Consider the following 27,654-nt stretch of genomic DNA (forward strand, 5'->3'; position numbering starts at 1 on the left):
CCGACCATCCCTTGAAATAAAGAACCACGAAGCAAATTTTCAAATAGAAAGTCTTAATCAAACATAGGGTACCGTGGGGATGAAATGTTGAGAGAGAGGGGTCCAAAATCACATCAACAATTTCAAGCAATGGAGGTTCCAAGGAACAATAGTTTACAGAGTATTTATTAAATTTTAATCGAAAGAATGTACAAGGGGATCTGTTATACAAAAGCAAGAAAGTATCCAGCATGCACCCAGTTGAACTTCAACGAGCATTTCAGAGTGGCTGGTGGGACAAAAAAGAAGCAGAAAAAAATGGCTAGACTCGAACAGAACTGAAGCCTCAGAGAAGGACGTCTGCCGTCAGCAAAGTAGCTTGCATATTTTCAATTATACAGGTTACATATGCACCTAACGTCCAAAGAAGCGGATTTTGGAATCAATTAACAGGACAGCACAACCCCCTGATGCTTAGCTTCGAAGGTCCTAAAAACTGATCTTTCAAATTAACTGGACGAATGGACACAACAGCCACCGATAATCAAAATGCTCTCCTCAATATTATCTTCCCGAGTTCTGCATTTGCAGAACAACTAAAAGTACAATATATACACTATGGTCGATTGCACATGTCAACTTTCAGCACCACATCCCGGCCTTGGATAATTTTGGCCAGAAAAGGAGCTCTTTTAAGAGAATTTCCATACTGCAATTTCCTTGAATCAGAAATATGGCTTGCACCTAGAAAAATGAAAAACAAAAACATGTCAGTCATTGGGAGGCCACAAGCATGCAATACAACAGAGGTATCGAATTTAAAAATAAAAATTTGAACGGAATTGGAAAGACAACGTACCAGTATTTCCAGTTTCACGCAACAAGAGTCTAGGTTGGTCTCCAAACACTTGGTCCTGCAAAAATAAAATCATAAGCATAGTTCCAGATGAGGAAAACTATTCCACTTAATTGTGAAAGGTAGCAGTTAAAAATCCAATTTGGCCAATTACGAGCCAGTATAAGCAAAGGAAATAAGGATTAAGAAAATGCTGGCTGATTCGTTAAAGAAGAGATCTACCAGGGTTGCCACTGACTCCAGAGATCTGCCTTTGGAGTGGAGGGTGATTAAAAGATTGTGAATTTTGGTGATAATCCATACCCACGAGGGGCAATGACTGCCATCGATTCTGGTGCTCATTAGGCCCATAGTGAGAAGAAGGGTGACTATACATGTGTTCAGTCTTATGAGGGCCTGTACAGACCGTTAGAAAGCAATAATTAGGTTTGTATCAATCCATAATGGTGCTTGAAAATATTAAACATTAGCCAGATGCACATTCTGCACGCACTATACCTGCATGATTGTTTGCAGCAAATCTACACCCTCCATCCACCTGGTCTTGCATATTTTCCATTCTACCCATATCATTGGAGAAATGTTCCCTAGGTCTTGAATGCATTAACTGAGACGGACCTTGAAAAGAGGAAGAAGAGCTCTCTAGCCATGGCTGAAACCGTTGTTGTGGCTCAGAGTGGAGAAAGGAGAACTGATTGGAAACTGCACATGTTGGTGGGCGCACATGGAAATTCTTGTTAGGTAATCGTGGACCAATGATTGGCTGGATGTTGTTTCCAGTCTGCACGGTTAGAAGTGCAGAATGTGAGCCACTATAAGGCCCAGGACTTCCGAAAGGACCAATATTTTGCATTCGTATTTGGGGATCCATAGAGCCAGAACAAGAATGTGGAACAGCATCCAAGTGTGATGAACTAGCATGTCCCACAGCCTGCTGCTGGACAAACTGCTGTTGTAACTGGCCTTGGTAATTCTGCTCATACACAAGCTGGATCAATTTGCGATATAAAAAATTGTTATCAGAATGTAAGAACAATAAATTTAGAAGTCTCCAACACGATCTGCACAATATTAAGAATGTAACAGGCAAACCATACTTACGTTTTTGTGAGCACAGTGTAACTCAGGTTCAACAAAGCAGTGAGAAATGGACGACTGGACTGGCAGGGGAGGTAGAGGACAAGACGATGGTTGCACAGCAGGTGGTGGAGGAGAAGAAGGCAGGGGAGGAGGAGATGGTGGTATCTCCTCTGGGAGAGGAGGCAGGTCTACTGGCAAAGAATGGCACTTATCAAACTGAGTGATGGATGATAGTGTGTTCTCACTTCTAGGAACATCACTTGCAGAGATCTCAGTTTCACAAGATGGTGAAACATCTTCCATTTCTAATTCTCCGTCAACATCTTCTAAAATATGTCGGTGCTTTTCTGAAGCAGGTTTGGCAATCTCTTTTGATTCCTCAAGGCTTTTACAGGCTTCCACTGGGGGCATAGCTGCAATGCTCTTTCCATCAGTTGCACTAATTTCCTCCTCGTCCTCAAGCAGGCGAGGCATGGTAAATCCCGAAATTTGCAAGCTTGTATTGCTGCAGCCAAGAAAACGGTGTCAACTGAACAAAATCCAGAGAGCAAAAGTTAAACAAATAGGAAAATGAGAAAATACCTTCCATACTCATCTACAAGCATTCCCTCCATTTCCCTAAGAGGATCATTAAGTGCCCTCTCTGTCCTCAGTGTTCGTCTTGGTAGAATCCAACTGTCACTCAAAGCTTCAAGTTCTTGCATATGCTTTCTAACAACAGACTCCGGGAGAGTTTTTCGCTCCAGCCACAATCTCAAGACCTTTCAAAAGGAAAATAAAATGAAAACAAAGCATTGTGGAAGGCCAAACATACATCAAGAGCCAAGTTCTCAAAAGGGCATGCCTTTAAGCATTGTCTGTGGTTCTCGCGTGCAGCAGTTCCAGGAGGAACAGCAGCTGATATTAGACGTGGAAGCACAGCTTGAACTGCAAACGAGTAAGATTCACCAGCGATACCTGAATGAGAAACCGCCATCAATTATCACTTCCAATCAGAAAAAACTTAAAAGATACCTTATCAAGAGGAGAAGAAAGTGCATGAATCATCTGAAATCATGAGAAAATAGGGAGATAAGCAACCAAAATGAGGCTTTCTACCTTTTTGACCCCGTGAGCACTGGATAATAGAATCCACAAGAAAGAATAAGTCTACTTTCCGATGTAAACTTGGTTCACTTTCCAGATACCGCAGCAGAATATCAACTACCTGTCATAGAACGGATATCCATAAGCACCAAAAGCTCATATGCAACAAACAGCGAGGGGCTAAGAATTGTCATCCAACCAAGCTATTCTCACAACATAAAGCAACACTACAAGAGGGCCGCTTATATGCAGCTCTGGACAGTATCCAGAAACAGAAATGCCATCTTGATCAACATCAAAAAACAGATTTTTCCCTCAGACCAATTCCCCATGTCTTTGGCAAATGACATGGAAATCCTTTCATGTATATCAAAATCTAAGTGGTCAAAATCTGACGTGCAGAGAACTTGGAAAAACAAAATTTTACATGTCAACATTTTTTAAAATTCTAATTTGACGAATGTAAAAAAATTGAAAAACACAGTCGGTCCCTGTGACGTGTGAACTAACTTGTCACTGGTTTGATGATATAGGTAAGTCGACATCCAACTCAACAGAGTAGTCGGACTAGTCCGTGGACTACCAAGAATTTTGGCTACAAATAACAAACCATTAGTCAAATCATTAGGCAAGATGTATAGGATTATTTTCCAGCATCTAACAGCAATGCAATGAAAATTTGACGCAACATGAAAAACTAAATTTTCCAAGGGCAAAAAATAAAACTAAACTTGACAAAGTACTAGACAAGATAGCCAAAATTATTTCAACTTTGAACTGCCTCCTAAGAGCCGAACAAGCTGGAAATGCTAAAATAGAGGTAAAGCAATTAGCGCAACTCCTATAACCAGTAAAATGCACAACATGCTCGTGAAAAAAGACAGGGAGAGAGAGACAATGTACTCACAGCAAATAATAATACTATTTCTTTGTGCCTAATGAACCATATGTCTATAGTGTGTTTTTTTTTATATATAGACCCATTTCTGGCTTTGTGTTATGAGAAAAACTGCAATGCAAATATGCTGCCTCATTCACATCCATTACCCATGCAAGTTGGCTTCTGCAACCATCATAGTAGACAGTGGAAGCTAACACCAGCCATTGAATCACAAGGACTAAAAACAACTACAAAGTCAACCGCCTTAAGCATACGCACCTCAACATACTGGAATTAGATAAGATAACTAAGTGAAACCAGTAGTTCAGCTGCTATGCGGTAGTTTATTACAACATACATAAAGTTAAGGACTTTTATAAGCATTACAGAGATCTGTCATGTATTAGAAGTTAGAAACATAACAACCACCAAAATAAAGGTTATTGACAAAACAGGAACTGACCTCCTTAGCGATGCCATACTTTGCACAATCAATTGCAACACGAGTTGCACGACCAATACTATCTTTTGTCCTTGATAATGTAAACAGCATAGCTTCAAAAGATTTCAACACTGAGCTACTTTTTGCATTTTCAATGGCTCTATCCAAAGATTTCTCGGCACAACTTGGTCTGGGTTTGTCCTCCACATTGAAGGTATGAAGGGAACTGGCATCAGGGCTCATGCGGCTATTAATGAAAAACTGATGCTTCCCATCATCAGGCATAGCTGACGCCTTATGATGCAATGCTTCACATGCAGGTGCAGATTGGCTAGATGCAAAACAATCAGCAGTCCTTTCTTCAGCTAAAGGAGAATGACGATTGAGGGAACCAGAGTGTGACAATTCTGCTTTTGATTGAGCAGCAAAAATCAGACCCCTCATAGGAATCAATTCTGAAACTAGATCGACATTTTCTACTCTTGGTGTGAGCTCAAGTCCATCTCTAGCTTCATTTCTGCATAGAAAAAGGAACTCAAAGAAGTAAGAAACATAAATGAAACACATACACATGCATATATATGGACTTGTGTATCCAAAATTTCCTTGCACACACAGTCAACATTCATTCTTATTTATTCTTTCATTTTTTTCCAAATCCAACCTTCTAGATTAGTTTACCGAAGGCTGGGGAAAGAAGTTGGCGCGTGGGGAGAGCTTCCAAAAATGTAGGAAGCGATAGGAATGAAGGGATTTGGCGGCTGGGACAGCTAGGACAGGTGAGGACAGATGGCTGACGCGAGTTTGGTAAGGGTCCGGATGGATGAAACGTGGCGGATCGGACGGCTGAGGTTAGAGCAAGTAGGGATTCTTCTTGATCACTACTTCCATATCCTTCCCTGAGGCATTTTAGCCTGAGACCCCCTCCCACGATTATAGTTTGGGGTTGGCTGGACTCAAGGGAGACGTTGCATTTCTTTGTAGCTTCCTCAGTCAGGAAGTTTCTTGTCGCCCCATTGTCAAGCAAGATTAACACCTTTTTCCCGTTTATCCTCCCAAACACCCGAAATGAGTTGGGCTTGTTAGGGTCTTGCATAGAGTGAAGAGACTCAGCCTCTGTAGGCTTTTCTTCTTTAACAGGAGTCTCTTCCTTTCGGCTCTCTTTCTTCTTCTCGGTTTTCTTTGGCTTTCTCTTTTGAATAACCTCCTCTTCAGACGAGGACGAGCTAGACTCATATGACGCACTAGTCGATGTATCACTATCTGTACAAGATCTGGTTTCCACATCACTGATCACTTGTACTCGGAAGTATGATGGACATTTGTGGTACTTGTCCCATTTGCCTTCACACCTATAACACAGGCCTTTGCGCCTGTACTCTTCGATTTGCTGGGGTGTGAGGTAGCGTATTGGTGATTTTCGGCCCTGCCCTTGGTTGGGGCCTCTGATCACTCCCTCTTTTGTAGGGAGCTAACTCCCTCTTGTTGTTTCGAGAAGCAGAGGAATAGGAGTTTCTCTTCCTCTGTTTGTCAAACTTATGAGCCTTCTTTTCGGCTCTTCTTTCTTCAATTCTTTCCTCGTATAACCTGGCCATGGCAATGCATTCTTCTAATTTTTCGAAGCGGTGTATCTTCATTTCCCACTTGATGTCACTACGAAGGCCTCCTTTAAAAGCGCCGATGAGGGCTTTTTCAGGCCATCTGACCATGCTAGCAAGACGCTCAAATTGCCTCTTGTAGGTCGGCACTGTAGTAGTCTGAACTAAATTCTTTAGATCTTCATCATAATCAATAAACGTGGAGTCTCCAAACTATAGTTGAAGACTGGCCTTGTACTAGTCCCATGTTGGGTCGGCCCTATTATGATCGAACCACAAATAGTGAGTTGTGGCCTCTCCAGTCATGTTGGCCGTGGCTATCTCTATCCACTCTTCTTTTGGGACGTGGTGACAAAGAAAGTACCGTTCTGCCATGAATATCCACTCTCGCAGGTGTTCCCCATTGAATTTAGGGAACTCATATAGGTCTTGGGAACTAGGTTCACGATTGGTTCGGACATTCTAGTCGCAACCGGTCGGGTCCTAACAATTGGGTTAAGGCATCGCTCGAACAGGTTGCAGCGGGAGGAGCGGGAGGAGTGGGAGGAGCAACAAGGTCCGAGTGTGTGCTTGAAACGGATAAGTCTCAAGGTCGTTCTGAGCTAGTTGTAAGATTCGCCGAGTTGAATGAAACCGAACCTATAGCGAATCCGACTTCCACGGCCCTTGGGGCAGTCTAGGACCACGAATCCTAGGCAAATTGCTAGGCCACTCAAGTCTAGCCTTACGCCAAATCCGAAGTTTGGGTGGCTACCCGAACGAGGTCTCCACCTTGGGCTCAAAAGGCTCAAGGGCGGTTCAGTTTGAGTTGGGCACTAGGCCCGTTTTTCACTTCGCGCATTTCCTTTTAAGCGTATGGATTTGGATTTCAAGCATTGTAAGAACGGAGCGGGTTTGTGCTCCGATTTGATTCTTTTGGGTTTTGGGTAGAGGAACCGGTTCGGATCTTGTGAACGGCGTCCACTTAGCAAGTGTATATATTGTTTTAGATCTTTGTACAAACCATGCAATTTGGAAGTAAAGAGTTCATTTTCATGAATTTCTTCTCTCTTCTTGTGCTCCTCTCCTCTCTCACGCACTCCCCTACCCGAGGCGTGTTCTCCTTTCCCCTTCGCACTCCCTTCCCCGCGTGGTGCTTCTCCCCTCTCCCGAATCCCTTTGGTGTCTCGACGTCCTCCTTGGAAGCGCAAGCATCTTCTCCAAATACCCGACGACTTTTCCTCCTTCTCCCTCTCGGTTTCTACCTTCTTCCTCACCCATTCGGCCAACGGACTACGGCAAGGACTCCCTCGAAGCTCCGGCGACTAGCGGTGATCTTGACCACATGCAACCCCTCTCAAATCGGCAAAAAGATACTGGTGCCTTTATCTGAACCCCACGGGTGTTGAAAGGCCGGATCCTCATTGGGAAGCTTGAAGAAATTCGTCTAGGCGGACTCCTTCAAGATCGACAAGTACCAAAGGTTAGTCTCCAAGGTTCCGAGATTGATTGCAATGGCCAAAAATGCCCTGAATTTATAAGCTTAAAAAAACCCTTTTTTGTTAAAAAACATAGATGAACAATCAATCTGTAGGTTTTCTGCATATACAAATAACACACCCAAATTCACAAGTATTTCAGGTCATACCCATATTGTATACATAATTACATATAATCAAGTCTAGAAAATAGAAAACACCAACCCTGTACATATACAAACAGCATGTCATGTATCTAATTGCAAAAGCACGTATGCATATAAGATAAACGGCATCCATTATATATATATATATATATATATATATATATATATATATATATATATATATTTCCTCAGGCATTAAAATGAGAAGTTTGTTTTTCTTTGGAAAATCTCACAAAGTCAAAAAATTAAAAATATAAAAAAGTACAAAAATATGGAAATTTGAATTTACTGATTTTCTTACAAAAATGCAGTGTTGTACGTATCATACAATACGTACCGTATTGTTTTAAAAAAACGGTATGATACAACCCCCATATCGTAAATAAAGGGTGTATCGTTTCTGTATCGCCCGTATCGTGCGATACAGGCCCTGTATCGTACGATACGGAGCGATACACCCCGTATCGTACGAAACGGGCTGATTTATAGCAAAAGGGGGGCCGAGACCTACTTATTCGGCTTCTTTTGAAAAAAAGCCTCCATTCTTCATTTCTCAAGCTCGGATAATGCCGTCAGGGAGGGCGACCGTCCATTTTTACCATCAAAAAGTTGATTTTCACCGTGAAATCGAAGATTAAGGGGTCGATTTGTGCGTGGGTGGTTGATTTTCGTTGGGAGGAAAGGGGTTTTCTTCATTTCTTCTTCGTAAGGTATGAAATCTCATGTTTTTACCATGTATTCATAATTTTTTACCGTATAATCGTAGACTGAAAGATTTTGAGTGTTTTTTATTAAGTTTACCATAAGATTTCGTTTTTTTTTTTTTTTTTAAGATATGGATCCCACATGGCAATGGTGCGAAAGGGTGAAGGAGAATAACCGTTTGAAACTCAAATGTAGCTTCTGTGGGAATACATTTTGAGGGATTAGTAGAATGAAACACCATTTGGTAGGGACCTCCAAAGATGCGTCTCCTTGTGTTGGAGGACCAAACAAACCTTTGCCTCCGTATGTGCGTCAGCAATGTTTAGATATGCTTCATGCTTTACATCAAAAGAGGACACAGAAAGAAATTAAAGAGACAGATGTAGGCTATAATGAGCCTTTGGAAGATGAAGAAGAAGAGGAAGAAGCTTATGAATGTGATGATGAAGATGATAGCATTCTAAAAACAGATTTGGAGACCTCAAGAGGTAGAGATTGTAGAGAAAAAGGGATCATGTATGAAGGAGGTCGATCTAGCGTAACGGGAAGGAAGAGAAGAGGCGCAGCAGATAGGGCCAGGCGTGGTATGCGACCACCTACTGGTAGAGTTCCTACTGGTAGGTCTAGTGTTGGCTCTATTAAGAGCTTTTTCCCTTCATATACTAGCCCAGGTGGTCAGCCGCAAATTCGTGCTGCTATGACATCTAAAGATATGCTATATCAAGCACAAAAGATGGTAGGGAAATGGTTTTATGATGCATGTATTACATTTAATCAAGCTAATTCTTTTCAAGCTAATTCTTTTCAATTCCAAGCCATGGCAGATGCAATTGCTTCTATAGGCCCCGGATTCAAAATGTCATCATATCATCAGTTGAGGGTAAAATTCTTCAAGATACAGTGAAAGAAGTGTCTGAACATTGCGATCAATTGAAATTATCTTGAAAGGAAACAGGTTGCTCCATTATGTCAGATGGATGGACTGATACAAGGTCAAGAACACTTGTAAATTTTCTTGTTTATTGACCTAAAAGTACAATGTTCTTGAAATCTCTTGACTTGTCTGATGTTCCTAAGACTACTGAGATTTTGTTCAATGTTTTTGATAATGTCGTACAAGAAGTTGGACCTGCAAACATTGTACAGTTTATTACAGATAATGCTGCAAATTATAGAGCTGCAAGAGATTTGTTATTTCAAAAGTATGAAACATTCTTTTAAAGTCCATGTGTCACTCATTGTGTTAATCTTATGCTTCAAGATCTTAATGAGATGCATAATATGAAATCAGTCATTGACCAATGTCAAGAGGTAACAAAATTTATCTATAATCATGTATATGTATTGAGTTTGATGAGAAAGTTTACAAAAGGAATTGAATTGATACCACCTGCACAAACTAGATTCGCCACAAATGTATTGACTATGCAGAGTGTGGTGAAACAAAGAACTCCTTTGAGGCAGATGTTCGCTAGTGAAGAATGGGTTGCATATCCAGGTTTAGGGTTTAGGGTCATGCTCATAAAACAAATGCTTCTTTAGTTGTGGATATCATATTTAATAACGAATTTTGGGAATCATGTGTGAAGCTATTGAAAGTTTGTGTTCTGTTAAAGAAAGTCCTCAGGTTAGCTGACAGCGAGGATAAGCCTTCCATAGGGTACTTATATGAGGCCATGGATAAGGCAAAAGAAGCAATTCGAAACAACTTAAAAGGAAAGAAAAAGTTATATATGCCCATATGGAAGATGATAGATAAACGGTGGACTGGACAGCTTCGTCAACCTCTTCATGCAGCAGCTTACTATCTAAATCCTATAATTAGATTTTCCCCTACATTTAAGATGGACAGAAAAATCTTAAGTGGTTTGTGGATTGTATTAACGTGTTAGTGGCAGATTCTAGAGAACAAGATGCTGTCAGCAATGAGTTAGATCTATATGATACTTGTTATCGGGGCATGGGACAACCTGTCGCCGTTCAAGCCAAGACAACCATGCGTCCAGGTAAATACATAGAAATGTTTAATTTACTTTGCATTTGTTACATTTGATTCTTTTAGAACTTTCACATTGATTTGTTATAACGTTATATTTTTGTTTAGATTTGTGGTGGAATAGGTATGGGTTTGATTGTCCAAACCTAGCACGTTTTGCAATCAAAGTCCTCAGCCATACGTGCAGTGCTAGTGGATGTGAAAGAAACTGGAGTGTGTTGCAACATATTCATAGCAAAAAAAAAGGAATAGGCTCGAACATAAAAGGTTGAATGACCTTGTCTTTGTTCGATATATTATGAGGTTGAAACAAAGGTAATATACTAATATAGCTTAATGTTTACATTTTTTGTACAATATATTTATATGAAATTATATATTAACAAGTTTTTCTTATGTAACATAGAGAATTACAAAAAACATCAACAAGGAAGCACACATCTCAGTTCGATCCTATCAGCTTGGAAAACTTTGACGATCTGGAGCCATGGATTGAGGAAGAACCGGCTACAATATTTGATGATAAAGATCTTCAATGCTTCAACCTTGAAGCTGAAGCAACAAAAGGCTTTGTTGATGAAGGAGAGTCTGCTAGTGCTACTGCTGGTGTTGAATATGTTGGTGAGGATCTTCCAATTATTGACGATGAAGATGAAGAAGAAGATGAAGATGAAGATGATGAAGATTATGAATGATGAATCATTATATGTATCGAACCACTTAAGAGTTATGAATCTATGGTTGTTGAACACTTGAATGTTTTATCACTTTATGACTTATGCTTTGTTGATTGAAATTGAATGATATTGTTATGAATTTTGATGTCTATGAAGTATGAATGATGAACCGTGAACGCGTAAGTTTATAGCATTTAGCAATAATAAGTCTATCATTATCTAAAACATGTTTTCTATGAAGAATTTATTATTTTTATTTTTTGTGATTTTTTTTATGAATTTTTCGATTTTTTTTAATTTTTTTCTGATTTATTATTATTATTTTAAAAAAAATACGATACGGTATCGATTTTGCGTAGGTCTCGGGCCCCCTTTTGCGTTTTTAGCCCGTATCGTACGATACGGGGTGTATCGCCCCGTATCGTACGATACGGGCTGATACACCTCCTTTTTACGATACGGGCCCTGTATCGTACCGTTTTTTTCAAACGAAACGATACGTATCGTACGATACGGGGCCGTATCATATGATACGTATAACAATGGTTACGATACGACGTATCTTAAAGCCCGACCGATATGCCTTACGATACGCGTTTTACAACATTGCAAAAATGTTGATCAAAAATCCAAAATAGTTATTATAATATCAAAATCAGCATAAAAAATAAATATATAAAAAATCTGAAAGAAATAAAATAAAATGTGATATTTCCATGTTGCCATTTTCTCAAACATCCTATTTTTTTCCTCATAGCTTCCCTATTTTCCGTGGAATGGATCTACTAATGCTTCTAAAACAGCTGATGTGCCCTTGTTAGCACAACCACAAAGTGCAGCTCCAATCCCTTTTCGCATTCTTTTGGAAAATAAAAATCACTGACATTATATATATATATAATATACACACACACATACATACATACATTATTACATACATACATACATAGTTGCACAGCTAACACAAGAACATATATAGGTGGCTATCAGCCCAACAATAAAACCAACATTAATCCTTTTAAAATTATTTTATATGGATCCATTTTTAATCATCCAATCATGTGATGGGACAACTTGTCATGGTGCCAACTCATGGTGTGCACAATCGTACTCACATTCCTTGGCATTCATATTCCAGAAATCCCTGTATACATATATTGAAGACACATTCTTTCAAAGTTTCAAACACACAAACGTGCACACACCTAAGTTGTCAAAATTGGAAGTTGGACACAAGTCAGTCAAGACCCTAAGAGCTAAAAAGAGTAATCAGAACTAGTCAGTAACATTTGGTGCAAGTCAATAAAATATGTGTGTATGTGTGTGTGTGTGTGGAAATAAATATAGAAACATTATATCTATACAAAGAATGCACACATATATTTATAGGTCAGACAGACGATCAGTCGGCTCACCAATGACTAGACTAACTAATTGGCTAGTCTGTCCAACTAGTCACTTGTTTGAAACAAAGGTTGTCTAATGACTGACTCAATTCCGTAGTCAGGATTTAACAACTAAGACACAAACATGTGTGTGCGTGTGTGAGTGAGTGTGTGTGTGTGTGTGTGTGTGTGTGTGTGTGTGTCTGTTTTATATAACCTGGAACTACCTGTGCCTGATTTTGATTCTAGTGACTTGTCCAAACCTAGGAAATCCTAAGCGCTGTATGCATGTGTGTGTCCATGTGTATGTAGAGAAGCTTTTATGGTAGGACCATAGGAAAAAAGTCAAATCTCGAAGAGAGACTGTAACATACAGTTTGAGTAAAAATCAGCTAATATTTCACAGATGAAAGTGAAATAGAAACTTCTTGATTAGAAATGAATGGACCAAGCATGGATAGAAAAAGAGGTTTTACCGAATCAACTTAGCTTGACAGGGATATGCTCTAGCCTATAGGTTTCTTGACACTCTGCATAAATTACCCTACCCTGACAATGCTCATAGGGAACTGGTCCACCTAATGGTTTCCTAATATACTGGATAAGCTACCGACCGCATCATGATCAAGCTTATCAAAAACTAGCTCACTGGTAAAAATAAAGCTGTTGAAAGTGCATGTGTTTATGTGTATTCTAAATAAGAAAAGAGTAGCAAAAATACTGACCTACTAGTCAAGTCAGTACCCTCCTCTATCTGAGGTTTCAAAGACACAACACTGTTGCCATGTTTTGTACTTGAAGTGCAACTGTCCTCCTCGGGTCTAGCCATCACATGTAAAGAGTCTCCATTGCCCTTTTCCAATGGAACATAATTTCCCTCCTGAAGTATTGGATGCTCAGGTTGACACTGTCCAACTGGATGCACTTTGGGAGTTTCTGTATTTTCAGAGAGCCCCTTCCTGAAATTCTCACATGATCTGTTCACTTCCACAGTATCTACTGTCAATGCAGATCCACTTTCAGTTGGCAGCATAGGATCTGTGGAACCATGTCGCCTGGGAGATGACGAATCAACTGACACACCTTGAACAGAAGTAGAACTAAGCTTGCTTTCTGTGAGAGAACAAGTTTCATGAGTATCAGAACAAAAACTCCCTTCAATTTTTTCACCTTTATCATCTGCCACCATGATAGCCTCATGCAGTGAACCATCATGGCCTTTAACATTATAGTCATGCAGTTTTTCTTCGGAGCATGTTTCAACAGGTAAGCCAGGTGGCTCAGATGCTGAGGGTTCAGAAGCATCAGTAATCAATCTCACATGAACATGGGGCTTTTGAAACATTAACCCAATCGGAGTCTCAAGACTATCAACACTACCATCTACAGATGGATTATGAGTGTTATTCTCTACAATGTCAATTCCACTACTACTGTGCACTTCACTTGCTTGCTGGTGGTGTTTAACTCCCTGAACCTTGATGGAGGTTTCCGCAGCCTCAGCAACATTGGCCGACATTGCTTCCAAAGCACGATGAAGACGCTTAGAGGGTGGTAGAGATGCTTCATTGTCTACAGAGCCAATTAAATGATACTTTTTTGCTTTCCATGGCAAGCAAGCACCATTTTCTTTAGGTTTTAGATTATCCATTGACACTGACAAACTGGTACTAGATTCCTTATCCCCTATAGTAGAGCTAATGGACATATGGGCATCACCAGCTCTGGATAAGGTGGCCAAAGATAGAAAGTTACCCTGGTCTTCTGTTGAATTCTTCTCTGCAGCATCCAATGAACACTGTTCACTTTCATCTTTCAAGGGCTTTTCCATACGTACCCTTGCCCTTTTCACCAAAGGCAAGTGTTCATCTCCATTTACAACAACAAAATGTTCATTGGCCTTGAAACATGTATCTGGTGACCACAATGGAGAACCCTTACAACCAGTACTTAAGGGGATTTGTTGACTGCTTTCTAAAGTGTCCAGTAAAGCTCGCTTCTTGTGAGGTTTACGTTTCTTCTTGAAGACAGCTGTCTTCACTTGACCATCATCCAGAGCTAAACATACTTTAGACATCCCCAAATCAGACAAAGGTAACATGCTGCTAACTTCAGTACCCTTGTCAGATGATTCACCAATAAGCTCAGAAACTTCATTTTTTTCATTCGTACAATTATTGTCTATGTCAAATGTACAAGCTCCTCTTTTAATCGCTATACCAGATCTGCTACCACTACTGCTTTCAATGGCCACAAAAGATGTAGGTGAATAACTTAGATTGAAATAGGAGTTATTGGGATGTTTATCAGAGTCACTAATGTCCAGCTTATTGCTAAGGCTCTGGGTAATGGCAGATGAATCAGTACCTTTTTTAGCCAATTCACCAGACAATTTTCTGGCTACATTATTCATTTTTTCAGGCCCAAATCCTTCTAAACGAAGTTGTGGATAACTTCCATCAGAGTCTTCCTCAACCAATGAAGGCTTCTTGGGTTCTAAATCTTCGGATGAAGTGTTACAATGCTGAGCTGACAGAAAATGTCTCGACAGACTAGATGTCTGCACTGAAATATTCCTTGATCTCTTCCTTGAAAACTTGCCAGCAAGAAAAGGAAGCTGCTCAGTTTGATTGGGGCCCCCATCATTCAAAATGTGCTCCCCAGAGACAAGACATGTATCTAGCAGTTCAGCCGGTCCTATTCTGGGTTCTGAAGCCTCTGCAGAAGCATATGAATCAATTTCCATAAAAATATCTGATTGGGCTTCTGAGAGAGAAGGCAACTTTAAACAGGGGTTTGCCTTTACATCACTATTATCAGCACATGAAGTCGCCACTTGTGAAACACCAACATCTGATACTACACCATCATTACCCGACTCAACTTCATCTGCACGACTTTCTTTCATTTTTTCTGCCATTTCAATGATCTCATCAACTGCACGAACAAAATCTGCACCCTTTCCTTGACATTTTATTAGCAAGGAGCTCTTTTTGTCTTCTGTGAATGGTTCAACATCAGAAGGATTGCAGAATGCACTGCACAAAAGAGCACCAGGTTAATGAACAACTATGAAAGGGACCAAAAACGTATGGAACTAACTAAATTCAGGATGTTCATTATGCATGTATAAGTTTAGTCTCATCAACACCCCTAGGCTGCTACGCATGCCCAAGTGCATTAACCCTCCCCCTCCCCCCACTCAAAAAAAAAAAAAAAACACACACACACACACAGAGCTATGAACTAACACACATGAAAAAACCAAGAATTATGCATACATTTAGTCTCATCAATACCTTTACGCTGCCACCTATGTCACACGGATACGGCAGACTGGGTCGAGTACCGGTGTCGACACGCGGACACGGGGATCCCGACACGGCGATACGGCTGGATACGTTTTGGATCGGGTCTGGGTCAGACCCGATCCAAACCACTTGTATAACTGATTTTTTAACCCGCGTTTTGTTTTACGCACTAACATCTACCCTCGACGCTCGACCTTCGTTTACCCTCCACGGCTAACGCAGCAGGCTGGCAGCACAGTAAGCCAATGGCGGGCGACGGCGAGCTCCGGCGATCGACGGCGACTTCCGGTGGCGTCCGGCGGCAGCCAGCGACAGGCAGGTAGGTGTTTTGTCGATTATTTTCGATAATAGAAGTTAGGGTTTCAACTTTTATTTGGGGATTTTTTACATTGGGTATTAAAATCTGATTTGGGGATGTTTTGGTTTGAAGATTGGACGGTTTAGAATCATATTCTTCAATGCTATGTGCGATGTTTTCTTTTTTTTGTTTGATTTTGGGATTTAGGGATTTTGCCGTTTTGGGTGTATAACCGATTTGGGGATTTTGCCTTAGCTGTTGTTCATGATGCTAGACAATGATGAATACGTGATATCTAGATGACATTAACATATAATTTACCATTCGTGAATGTTCCTGTTCACTGTTCACTATTCACTTCAGCCTTCGCTATTGTTCATGTTTCTTTTAGTTTTAGGCTTTAACGAACTGCTTCTGTTCCTGTTCACTATTCAGTCTGGCAGTACTATCATTTACAATTCTTGGATGTTCCTGTTCACTATTCAGCCTTCGTTCTGCTTCTGAATATCTGAAGTTTTGTGACTGCAGTGCATGTTTATACTTTGTCATTTGTTGTATTGTTTCATTTCATAAATTTTATGTTCATTATACGTTTTTTCCATTTTTTTATTATGTTTAATCTAGTATGGCGAGCAAAGGAAAAACAGTGTCTCAGTCTCAAGACTCTCAACCTACAAGTTGTGGTTCTGGATCAGCTACACCTCAGCCACCATTATGGTCATACGTGAATCTAATGGGGAAACCTCCTGGAGGCGGTGGAAATGCTTTTTTTAGGTGTAATTTTTGTGAAGGACAGTTCAATGGATCATATACAAGAGTGAAAGCACATCTATTAAAAATCAGTCAAAAAGGAATTCAACCATGTAAGAAAATCACTAACGAGACTTTGGCTCAGTTGAAGAAAGAACAAAAAGCCTTTGAGAATAAGAAAAGCACATCATCTGGATCAGAGTTGCAGAGACACGTTTTGCATCTCTAATTGTTATGGTCAAAAGGATAAAAAGGGTGAAAAGTGCATTGATCAATATGGTGACTGATGATGATTGGAGTTTCTACCGTGCTGATGATGATGACAAAGCTCAAGCAATCAAAGGAATGATTCTTGAAGACAAGTGGTGGGATCAAATCTTTTATTTTCTTGCATTCACAGAGCCGATCTGGGAGATGTTGAGAGTTCTTGATTGTGATAAATCAACGTTGCACTGTGTGTATGAGATGTGGGACACTATGATTGAAAAAATCCAAGAGGTTATTTTTAAGCATGAAAAAAAAAGTATTGCACTTGAAGATTCAGCATTTTTTGATCATGTGCATAGAATATTGATTGCAAGATGGGATAAAAGTAGCAATCCTCTTCAATGCATGGCACATACATTAAATCCTAAATATTATGGAAAAAAGTGGCTTACAGGGGGTGTTGGAAGAACCCCACCACATCTGGATCTAGAATTATCAACAAACAGAGTAGCATGTATTAATAGGATTTTCATTGATGTACATCAAAATCGCCGAGCTAATGATGAGTTTGAAAGGTTTTCTACTGGAATTGGAGAAGATGTAGGTGCAACTGTAGACAAAGATAATTATCCATCTTTATCTTGGTGGATTAAACATGGAACTGCTTATCCTACTCTTCAATACCTTGCTTTCAGATTGCTAGTTCAACCTGCTACATCTTCATGCAGTGAGAGAAATTGGAGTACATATTCACAAATCCACACTATAAAACGAAATAATCTCACAAGCAAACGTGCAGAAAATCTGGTTTATGTGCATTCTAACCTTCGGCTTCTATCACGGAACAAAGAAGAATATAGGTAAATTAAGTATATGATTTATTGATTTAGATGTTTCTCTTCTTATTCGCTAACATCATAATAATTACAATTTTTTTGTCTTGTAGGGAAGGAGAAACTAAATATTGGGACGTGAATGTTGACGACTTTAACTTAGAACAAGAGAATGAACTTGAAGTTGTTAATTCAAGATTCGAAGAACCTTGTATTCCCTCAACATCTTCTATTGTGGAAGAAGAGGAGATTGGGGAGAACGATGATTTGGGCATTGATGATGACTAGAATGATGATGAACAATGTTTTGTGATGATTGATGAATAATGTTTTGTAACTTTCTTTGAGACTTTCTTGCTTATGTCTTAGTAGTTATCACTTTTGAGATTGGTGATGAACAATGTTTTGTTTGAGACTTTCTTTATTATCATTTTTAATTTTTTTGAATATAATATTCGCCATATCCGCGTATCCTAAAATTTTGAAAATGTCGTGTCCCCGTACCCGTACCCGTATCCATAGGATACCCGTATCCGTGTGACATAGGCTGCCACACATGCACAAGTGCATTCATTTTACCCCCCCCCCCCCCAACACACACACACACACACACAGAGCTATGAACTATGCACAGACATGAAAAAGCCACAGTAGGATGCCAACAGGACTACTGCAAAAGAACGTTTTTGGTTTTCTGCAATTGCTACAAAAAGTAACCATAAATCACCTTCATGTTTTTCCCCATATACATCTACGCAAGGTCTCTCTCTTTCCCTCTCTCTAAAAGGACCAGTTAATCACATATAGACATGACAATGAATGTCTCCTCATGCTTCCCTTAGGTTGGCTTTAGCATGCAGGTGAAACATCCAGATAGGTTGTATTATAATGTCAAAACACAGGTATGATTACTAGTTTTCCCACATCGCTATAATGAATTTCCAATTAATGATGCTACAGATGCAGGTGAAATATTCATCCTCTACTATGTTGTCAAAGGCTCGGCTAAGCCCCCAGGCTTACCTGGACAGCTAGGCTAGCTGTACCCAAGTGACCTTGCCATTGGAAACGCCTATAACATCACGGTCATCACCTAGGCACTCAATAAATAGGTTTTTTTCATCAACCTAGTATTTTTTTCCTTATTCTTTATTTTTCTTCCCAAACAGATTTTTTATTCCTCTGCTTCTGGGCAGTTTTTTTTTTATCACTTTCTGTTGTTGCATGAGATTTTGCATTAAAAGTATATATGTGCATGCATATGTGTACAGTTGTAGTTACGACTTACAATAACAATCTATATAATGATTATAGTTTGGAATACTTGTATATCATTTTAGATTTTCATGTATATAATCTTCTCAATAATTTTTTCTTTTTTGTTAGAATTATAATAGAAAACAGATTTATGACAAGCCATGACAACATGAAAATTGTGATTATATTCAGAATTTATACTACCTTATCACAGATTAGTAATTTTAGATTCTGCTTTTGGATTTCAATTTTAGAAACTAAAGCTAGAGATTTAGCAATTGGCATTTAGCAAATAGTAAAATTTTGCATGCATCGTAACATTGAAAAAGCTTGGTATTTACTCATAATTTTTTTTTATGCTAAATAACACTAATTGTTCCACTTCGTGAAATTTGTTCTTTCATCCTTTTAATTAAGTTTATGAAATGTTTAATGTGTTTGTGTTATTGTGCACTTACTTGTTTTATAATTTTATTGTTAGCAGTAGACGGTTACAGATTTTTCAATAAAAAAAACTTCAGTTTTGTTGTTAATTTTAACATTTACTATGCATTCTGTTGATTCCCATCTCTGAGGGGACCGCTTAATGTGCCTAGTTCTACCTAGCCCCAAATAGGCATTAGGCCCATTAATCACCTAAGTTGTGTTTCATATTTTGACAACACAGTGTGTATGCGCATACATTTTGGAGCCAGATGATTATATTGACATAATATGATTGGTATTTTTTAAAAGTAGCCAGAAAGGAAACAATCAGAAATGTTTACCCGCAATTTTTAGACATCAGAACAAAAGATCCCTTTTTATATTTTAAGCCAATATTTTCTTTTTTATTTCTTGTTCTAAAATGTCAGTGCCAGCTTATTTTCATGTTAGGAAAAAAAAAATGAAACAAAGCCTATTGTCTGATAAATATTTTAGTATTGTTTATATTTTAACTCTTAAAGTCCACAGATATTCTGAAGTTCCTACATTTTCCAAAGTACTCTCAAGTGCCAAATAACTCAAGCTTCCACAGATATTCCAAACTTTCTACACTTTGCAAAGTATTCCCAACCAACATGAATACTGTACTAAACTTGCCAGCTTATTTTCATGTTAGGAAAAGAAATGAAACAAAACCTACTATCTAATCAATATTTAGTATCGTTTATATTTAACTCTTAAATTACACAGATATTCTGGAATTCCTACATTTTCCAAAGTACTTTCAAGTGCAAGTAACTCTAATTTCACAGATATTCCAAACTTCCTACATTTTGCAATGTATTCCCAAAACAACATGATAAATGTTCTAAATTGCCTTGGTTCCTTTTTTATTATGCCAAAGTGAACCACCATTCAGACTCATCCTGATTTGCACAGACTTACTATTACCTTGTGCATCATGCTTTAAGAAAAAAGGAAAGAAACGGTATTGGAGAACGATGAGCAGAAAATTTTCAGAGGCCAGCCCACTAAGTTATATATATATATAAACACTGAAAAACACAAGGTCTGAACTAGTTGCATTCACCAAAAACTTCAGGAGATGTATTCTGCAGATTTGACGTGAAAAGGAAACGTGGATCCTTCACCTCCAAAAGAAAACAAGTAATTCAATCACATTTGAGAGTGCCTACATGATACCAATGCAATTTAATGGCTGTAGTTAATATTAGTGCGATATTAGGTAAACCCCACGTGTGTGCTTGTGTGTGAAAACCAACATTGCTATCATAAAGCCCATGCCAGCCACATGCGACACACAGTCTGTATCTGGCATTCCAATTAAACGTGAAAACAGAAAAGCCTAAAACACTAGACATCTGAACACATATATATTAATTGGTAGGTCCCACACCACTAGGTCAGAGACAAAAATCAAACTGCCTAAGTCCAATGATTATGGTGTTTTGTTTTGGCGATCTAACCTTACAGATAAGAATAAGTCTATGGGAAACATATGTTAATTGTTAAGCTAATCATTATTTAATTTAATTGTATTTTTATAATAAGCAGAATTGAACAGCTCATATAACAATGAAATCTTGACGATCGAGGAATCTTCTTTTTTCATAAAAATAACATAAACTAAAGCATCTCAAATTAGTTTTTATTTACATATTAGGATGTTTTTATTTTATTTCAAACATTTTTGTAGCAAAAGATTAAATGGTCAATTCCCTATATATATATATATATATATATATATATATATATATATATATATATATATATATATATATATATATATATATATATATATATATATGATTGGTGGAAATCTTCTGGCCTCTCACAGCACACTATCAGATGCATTGTATCGGGCGACTGTGATCAGACGGAGATCAAGATGGCCAGCGGATTTCAGCTCCTATATATGGTCTTTTCTGTTGCTTCCTGTTGAAGCCATTAATAAACATGCATAATGCAAAAACACACACACATGTGTGTGTGCACGCAAGTACAGGAAAGGGAATGAGGTGTCTGCTTTTCCTTCTTCCATTTATTCTCTAACCAAAAAGGAATGGAAGGGAAATACCTCAACCCCTGCCTTCTCTTATTTCTAAATCGATGGAGAAAGGAGAGCCTCCTTTTGTGTCAAATAAGGGAAAAGGAAGTCACAACCACTAAGAAATGTGTCGAAGAACCGTCAGTATACTGTCTAGAAATGTTGATTATAAACACTTTGTGCTTAGAAATGCCCATATAACACAACACATAGGTAAGGATGCAGGTAAAAGATGAATCATGACAATTATTAAAAGTTATATATAATATATATATATATATATATATATATATATATATATACACACACACACACACACATAAAAGCATATATGTAACAGATACATTTGCATACATTTGCAGAAAATTTTACTAGATTAAAAATTAAAAACCTTAGTGCTAGATATGCCAAAGCTATATAACTAAAGATCAAATCTGGTAATAAATGATAGATGTCAATTATGATTTTATTCTATTTGTAGCCCCAATAAATTACTCCAATTTAGAAGTACCTCAATTACAACCATTGTCACATATATCATGTACGGGTATTATACAGCGAGGGATTTATCGGGCATAATACGGCAAAGTTGTATCTCTCGGGAATATCTCAGAAAAATCTTGGAAATTTTTAAAAAAAATTAATAAATCGTGAAAATTATAAAAAAATAATAAAAAATATGAAAAAGCAAAAAAAGCGTATAATACACCTTTGTTCACGTTTTTCATTTCCTCGTGTTTTTTAAAAATACGCATCTAATTGCCGTTTTATGTGGCTGACTTATCTTTCACGTATTTAACGCGCTTTTTTCAATTAATATGTGTTTTTGTGACAATGGTTACAACTCACCAACAAAGGTATGAAATATGCAGGAGTCCCCATGGCACATAAGCCAGATCTCCAAACTAAATCAGCAAGTTAAGTTCTACTTTTTAAGTACTTCAATCTTCCTTCTTAACTAAGTTGTCAAAATCAGAATCAGGCACAATCATTCGAACGTCAAACCCCTAAAAAGAGAAATGGGACTAATCAGGACTAGTGGGTCCAACTTGGTCCATGCCAATTAACTAAAAATAAACAAATACACATAAATATATGAAAATGAATACAGAAACATATACATCCAGATAAAAAGTATACATATATACATTTACAGGTCAGCGATTAGTCAGTTGGCCAACAACTTGGCTGACTAATTGCTTAATCTAACCAACTAGTAGCTGATATGAAACACATCAGTTGATAACTGACTAGACAAAACTTTGACAACTAAGCTTCTTAAAGCCCCCCACTTCCCAAAGCCACTTAGATTGCATCATAGAGGTACGCTCCAGAAATTGTGGCTCACATCTTACCCAAAGTTTCTAGAGATCACATCTTGCCCAAATAGGGTTTACCTTTCCAAAGAGAAAAGGAGGAGGTTATAAATCTTTTCAGTGAAAGAACACACAATTCCTACATCTAAAAGACGAAGACATTGTGTTGCTCTCTCACTGTAATTGAGTCAAGATGAGCATCTTAACTGTTCTTGTTGTTAGACCACGTTTCAAGATCAGAAGCCTCACATGGTCCCGTGGACATTCCTTTTATTAGTCACGGGCTATCACATGGTAAAGGTGCAGACAAAATTTAAAATCACGGGTACTATATATATATATATATATATATATATATATATATATATATATATATATATATATATATATATATATATATATATATATATATATAACTTAGTTGTATATTGAACACATAAACACATAATTACAGATACAGCAATATATAACATCATGTATGCAGTTGCAGTCACGAAAGTGAAGAAGAGAACACGGCAGTTGTAGTGTGATGTAGAATGGAAGGACTTAAATCGTTGACCAATGGAAAGTTGGAAAAGAAGGAAGGAAAAAACGACATGAAGATGTAAGGAGATGAAGATGCAGGGAACAAGGTAAAGGAGAGGAGCAGTTGGCTAAACAAAAAAGTCAAAGAGGACTCAGTCAATGAAAAAGTACAAAAAATGGATGAAGGAGGACTCGGTCAGCGCTGATTGTGTCCAAAAAAGATCGGATACCGACCCCGGGTACGTTGACCGTAACCGACACCACCATGCACCATGCCCGTGTCGAAGGCGCGTCCATACCCGCACCCGTGTATCAGAGGTGATGGGTCAAACTATCAACACTATTGTCACTTTAATCATAAGCAGACAAAAATAACACAAGTAAACTTCCTATGACAAAGCTTTTGGAATGTGTGAATTTTGTTTCCTCCACACATATTAGCTCAATATCTAAATTTCTTAGTTCATTTTGTGTAGAAAAGAACCTTATCTAAGCGACATAAGCAGCCAATAGAAAATAAATCTCCACAATCTAGTCTGTAAAAATTAATATGAGCTAACACCAATGCTTAGAACCAGCATGAACACATTGCATCATTCAAGAAGCACACTCTGTTATGTGATCAAATGTCACCAGCCCATGCTTGACCACAAGATAATTTTTTTCTTCCCACAACCAACCAAACACTCCCCAAAATTGTCCTATTTTCCATCTTATGTTCTAATGTCAAAATGGTCGCTGTCATCAAACACATATTTTACCAAAGTAAGATATCTATTATACAAAAAAACAGCAAGTGTGCTTAGAAAGTGGTCGTCAACTTAGAAGATTATAAGGAGAAACTCACATTTGATATGTTCCAAAGAAGTAGACTAGCACTTTCTTCCAGTCACGAGAATAGCCCCATTTTTGTGGTTCACTTACCTGCCAATTGAAACAAGATGAAACCATGAATCACATATAAATACCAGATAATAAATAAATATCATGTGAAGGCAAGATCCATGAGCAGCTAAAATGTTAAATTTGTAAGATCCAGGTAATTGCTTATATGTATCATATAACAACATCAATTCAACATAAGGCAATCAGCATACTAGTATAAGTGTATAACTAAATGAGGAAGAAGATTTGAAACTTCTTATACCATTTTCTCCCCATGTCAATGATATCAACTTCGAAATTAATGGATATACAGTCTACAAAAGAGAGAAATATATAACGAAAGGCTATAGCTGTTTCTGCCTGAGTGCAAAATAGTGGAAGTCTTTCAAATTTCTCCAAAAGCTAGGGCCTATGCAAGAAAAAAACAAACTACAGAGCATAAAGTACACACAAGACCATCATGCCGAAAGAGCAACCGACACCCTTGGTCTAGCTCAAAAAACCATACTACATGCATAAAGTCCAAACATGATCATCACACACAAAGGGCTATTTACACCTTTACCACTCACACTAACTCCAATAGTCCCTAATGTATATCAGCCGATAACCTGTAAATAGGTAAATTTTGTCTGGTGACATAAGCATAACGTGACATAAATGCCATTCACACAGCTCTGTTTTTATCATAATATCACATCACAAACAAACAACTAAATTTACAGGCTACATGCCTATATACAGTTGCATGTTGGCATCAGTAGACTGTAACAATGGACTCTTGCTACTTGCCCTTCTCAGAAAAATGTGGCAGAGTCCTTCAAGTTCAAACTCAAGTTTCTGCCCATATGAGGGGCAACAAACAAGCAAAAGCCCATTGTATGCACTAAAAAAAGCCAGAGGGAGATAAAAGAAACCACAATTAGCTCACAACACGTGAAGACAATATCAATGTTGACCCTCTTGCAAAAGCAGAATAATCACACAATCGTGACACAAGTTAGTGTTTCTCTTCATTATATCAACCCCAACTTCATGTAAGAGTTCAACTCGAAAAACAAAAGACCACGTTCCGACAAAGCATGATCCTGTAACACAATCTAGCCAAGAAGCCAAAACAAAGACTGAATGTTAATGGACGTCAGAAGACCTCGAAACTGTGTCATGGCAATTTATAATTTTTTTCATCACTTTCGCATCCTTAAACTTTCAAGAGGCCTGCAAATACTAGCCTCTAAACATCCCATTCCCCTATAACATGCACCATAATGCAAAGCAGACTATCAGTGCAATAAAACAGCCTAAAAGCATCTCCTGGTCAATAATAAAGCTATCTTTTAGCCCAAAAAAAATCCAACCTAGATTTCCTCAAGCCTACCTAAAAACCTAAAAAACACTTACTTTTGAGAGTAAACCTTGTCGCACTTCAACAAACATTTCATAGTCACAAATCAATTTTTGGTAAAGAAAGCCTGCATCCAACGGCTTGAATAAGGGCACCAACTCAAACATTACAGAACAACCCACAAAAAACAGTGTGGAAATGAAAAACAAATGAAACTCTAACTCGTTAATTTATTTCCCTCAACCCAACATAGAAGCGTCCTATGGCACCAGAAAATCATAAGCATGCGCGAAAGGTTTGCCCGAGAAACGTTAAGATAAATAAATAAGTACAAGGTAAGGTGCTTCACGCGAAACCCCAAAAACCCCCCTCTGCCAGAAAAGCCCAGATCAACCGGAAAAACGCAAACAGAACAAGCAAACGCTAACGGAAAGTAGCCCTCACCGTAGCAGGCCAGGCAGGATAGCCCTTAACTTTCGCCAGGACGAGATCACCCGGCTTCCACTGGTGCCGGGCAGCAGCGGCGGTAGACCCCTTGCCCGCTCCCCTTCTGCGGCCGGGCGCCATTGCAGCAGGAGGGCACTTCAGATGTGTCACGGGAAGGGCGAATTGGCGGGCGGGGACGGCGAAGCACGGAACGCCACTGCCCTTCTGCTGAAGCAGGAGAAGAACACCATGCCCATCCCTGTGCGCGACCCAAGTGAAGAGGAAGTAGCGTTGGTGGTTGTGGGGAAACAGGAGGGTCGTTGCGCAGTGGAATTGGAGTTCAGGTAGGGGTTAGGGTTAGGGTTGGGAAGAAGCAAATGCATGAGAGGGAAGAGAGAGAGAAGGAGAGAACGGTCTGATCGGCAGAGGAAGGAGAGAGATGAAGGGGGCGGTGACAACAAACCCTCGCCGATGAACCTCCTTACCATATACGCCGCGTGGGCGGCTCTCTCTCTCTCTCTGACTCGCTTTACTCACTCTCTCGATCTCTCGGTAGAGTCCATAGGGGGAACCAGGTGAATGGAATGGATCGGATAGAGGAAACTGATCCAAATAGATAGTTCAAAAATAAGATCCAGGTCTGCCTTGGATTGGACGGAGGGGACTGGATCCATGTCCGCTTTCAGTCAAAGGAATCGTGTTACCGATAATCGTGAACGCGTGGCATGTTTCCTACCAATTTTTCATTTGCAGTCGATAGAATCCATTTTTCCAAATCCATGCCAAGAAAAGTATTATCGGTTGAATATTGTTTGCCGTTTATCCAATTTATCATAATACCTCAGTCGTTCGAGTTATTTTTGCTACCAAAAGGGGCTAGAAGAACTATACAAGTTTGTATTCTCAGGGGTAAGCTTATGCATATATGCACGCACATATATGGATAATCACAATAAATCAAAGTTGTTTTTTATATATTTGATACAGTTAGTCGTCATTATATCTAATAATGGTTTGATTTTTGGAGTTTGATAGTGTTATACTCAAATGCTTCTCTTGCACATAAGTTACGATTCTTTGTGACTCTATCTTATGCAAAAATCGTAATTAATAACAATATAATGGAAGAGAAAGCTTTTTATAGTGAAAATAATCAAGCCTTGATCGATACTATAGATACTTTTTACATGAAAAAAAAAACAAATTTTTTGTCAAATTTATCAATCAAGCAACGATCTTCTTTGACCGATGCAAATACCATTTGCACGTAAACGCAAATAGCTATTTGAGAACAAATTTGAAAAATCCTTTAAAATTTAAAGCTGGCCGTTCTCCACATAATTTGTTTTGTCACAGATTGGTGCCCTTTCAGCCGTTTTACCGTGCAAATGAACAGTGCAATCTTTGAAATAACTTAAAGTTGGGTTACTGTGAATTGGTGCTCTACCATTTCATATGCACAATTTTGTTTTAAATGATTTAGATGTTGGATCTTATAACAACATATATATACACAGCCATACACATATATGCAAATTTGGTTGAGAATTTTGTTGATTTAGTGATATAACTCATGTCTAGTTAATTGTTATTAATAGTTCCGAGCAGTTGTTCTCTGCCATCATTTATAGTTTGTTAGATTAATAGTTCCAAGCAGTTGTTCTCTGCCATCATTTATAGTTTGTTAGATTAGACCTGA

The 27,654-nt window shown here is 38.5% G+C and overlaps 2 protein-coding genes across 4 annotated transcripts; one reads left to right on the plus strand and one right to left on the minus strand.

Annotated features, from left to right (window-relative positions):
* Window positions 1-136: 136 nt before the first annotated feature.
* Window positions 137-26,480, minus strand: LOC116264431 (ENHANCER OF AG-4 protein 2-like). 2 transcript variants are annotated; one of them, XM_031644641.1, is made up of 12 exons: window positions 25,974-26,480; window positions 24,147-24,223; window positions 13,034-15,346; window positions 4,345-4,840; window positions 3,014-3,122; window positions 2,760-2,872; window positions 2,498-2,676; window positions 1,937-2,420; window positions 1,334-1,808; window positions 1,058-1,231; window positions 839-893; window positions 137-723 (listed from the first exon to the last, which is right to left on the minus strand). In XM_031644641.1, exons 1-11 carry the CDS (start codon window positions 26,094-26,096, stop codon window positions 868-870), a joined length of 4,569 nt encoding a protein of 1,522 aa, XP_031500501.1. In that variant the 5' UTR covers window positions 26,097-26,480; the 3' UTR covers window positions 137-723; window positions 839-867. The 2 variants fall into 2 exon arrangements, with proteins under 2 accessions (XP_031500501.1, XP_031500500.1); XM_031644640.1 differs by having other exon boundaries at window positions 1,334-1,823.
* LOC126410573 (uncharacterized) lies at window positions 15,671-18,188 on the plus strand. Of its 2 annotated transcripts, none has more exons than XM_050080663.1 (2): window positions 15,671-15,938; window positions 17,821-18,188. In XM_050080663.1, exons 1-2 carry the CDS (start codon window positions 15,865-15,867, stop codon window positions 17,993-17,995), a joined length of 249 nt encoding a protein of 82 aa, XP_049936620.1. In that variant the 5' UTR covers window positions 15,671-15,864; the 3' UTR covers window positions 17,996-18,188. The 2 variants fall into 2 exon arrangements, with proteins under 2 accessions (XP_049936620.1, XP_049936619.1); XM_050080662.1 differs by lacking the exon at window positions 15,671-15,938 and adding an exon at window positions 17,125-17,734 and having other exon boundaries at window positions 17,821-18,186.
* Window positions 26,481-27,654: the final 1,174 nt, after the last annotated feature.

Source organism: Nymphaea colorata, chromosome 11 (assembly GCF_008831285.2).
Source record: "Nymphaea colorata isolate Beijing-Zhang1983 chromosome 11, ASM883128v2, whole genome shotgun sequence".
In the NCBI taxonomy this organism is placed as follows: Eukaryota; Viridiplantae; Streptophyta; class Magnoliopsida; order Nymphaeales; family Nymphaeaceae; genus Nymphaea; species Nymphaea colorata.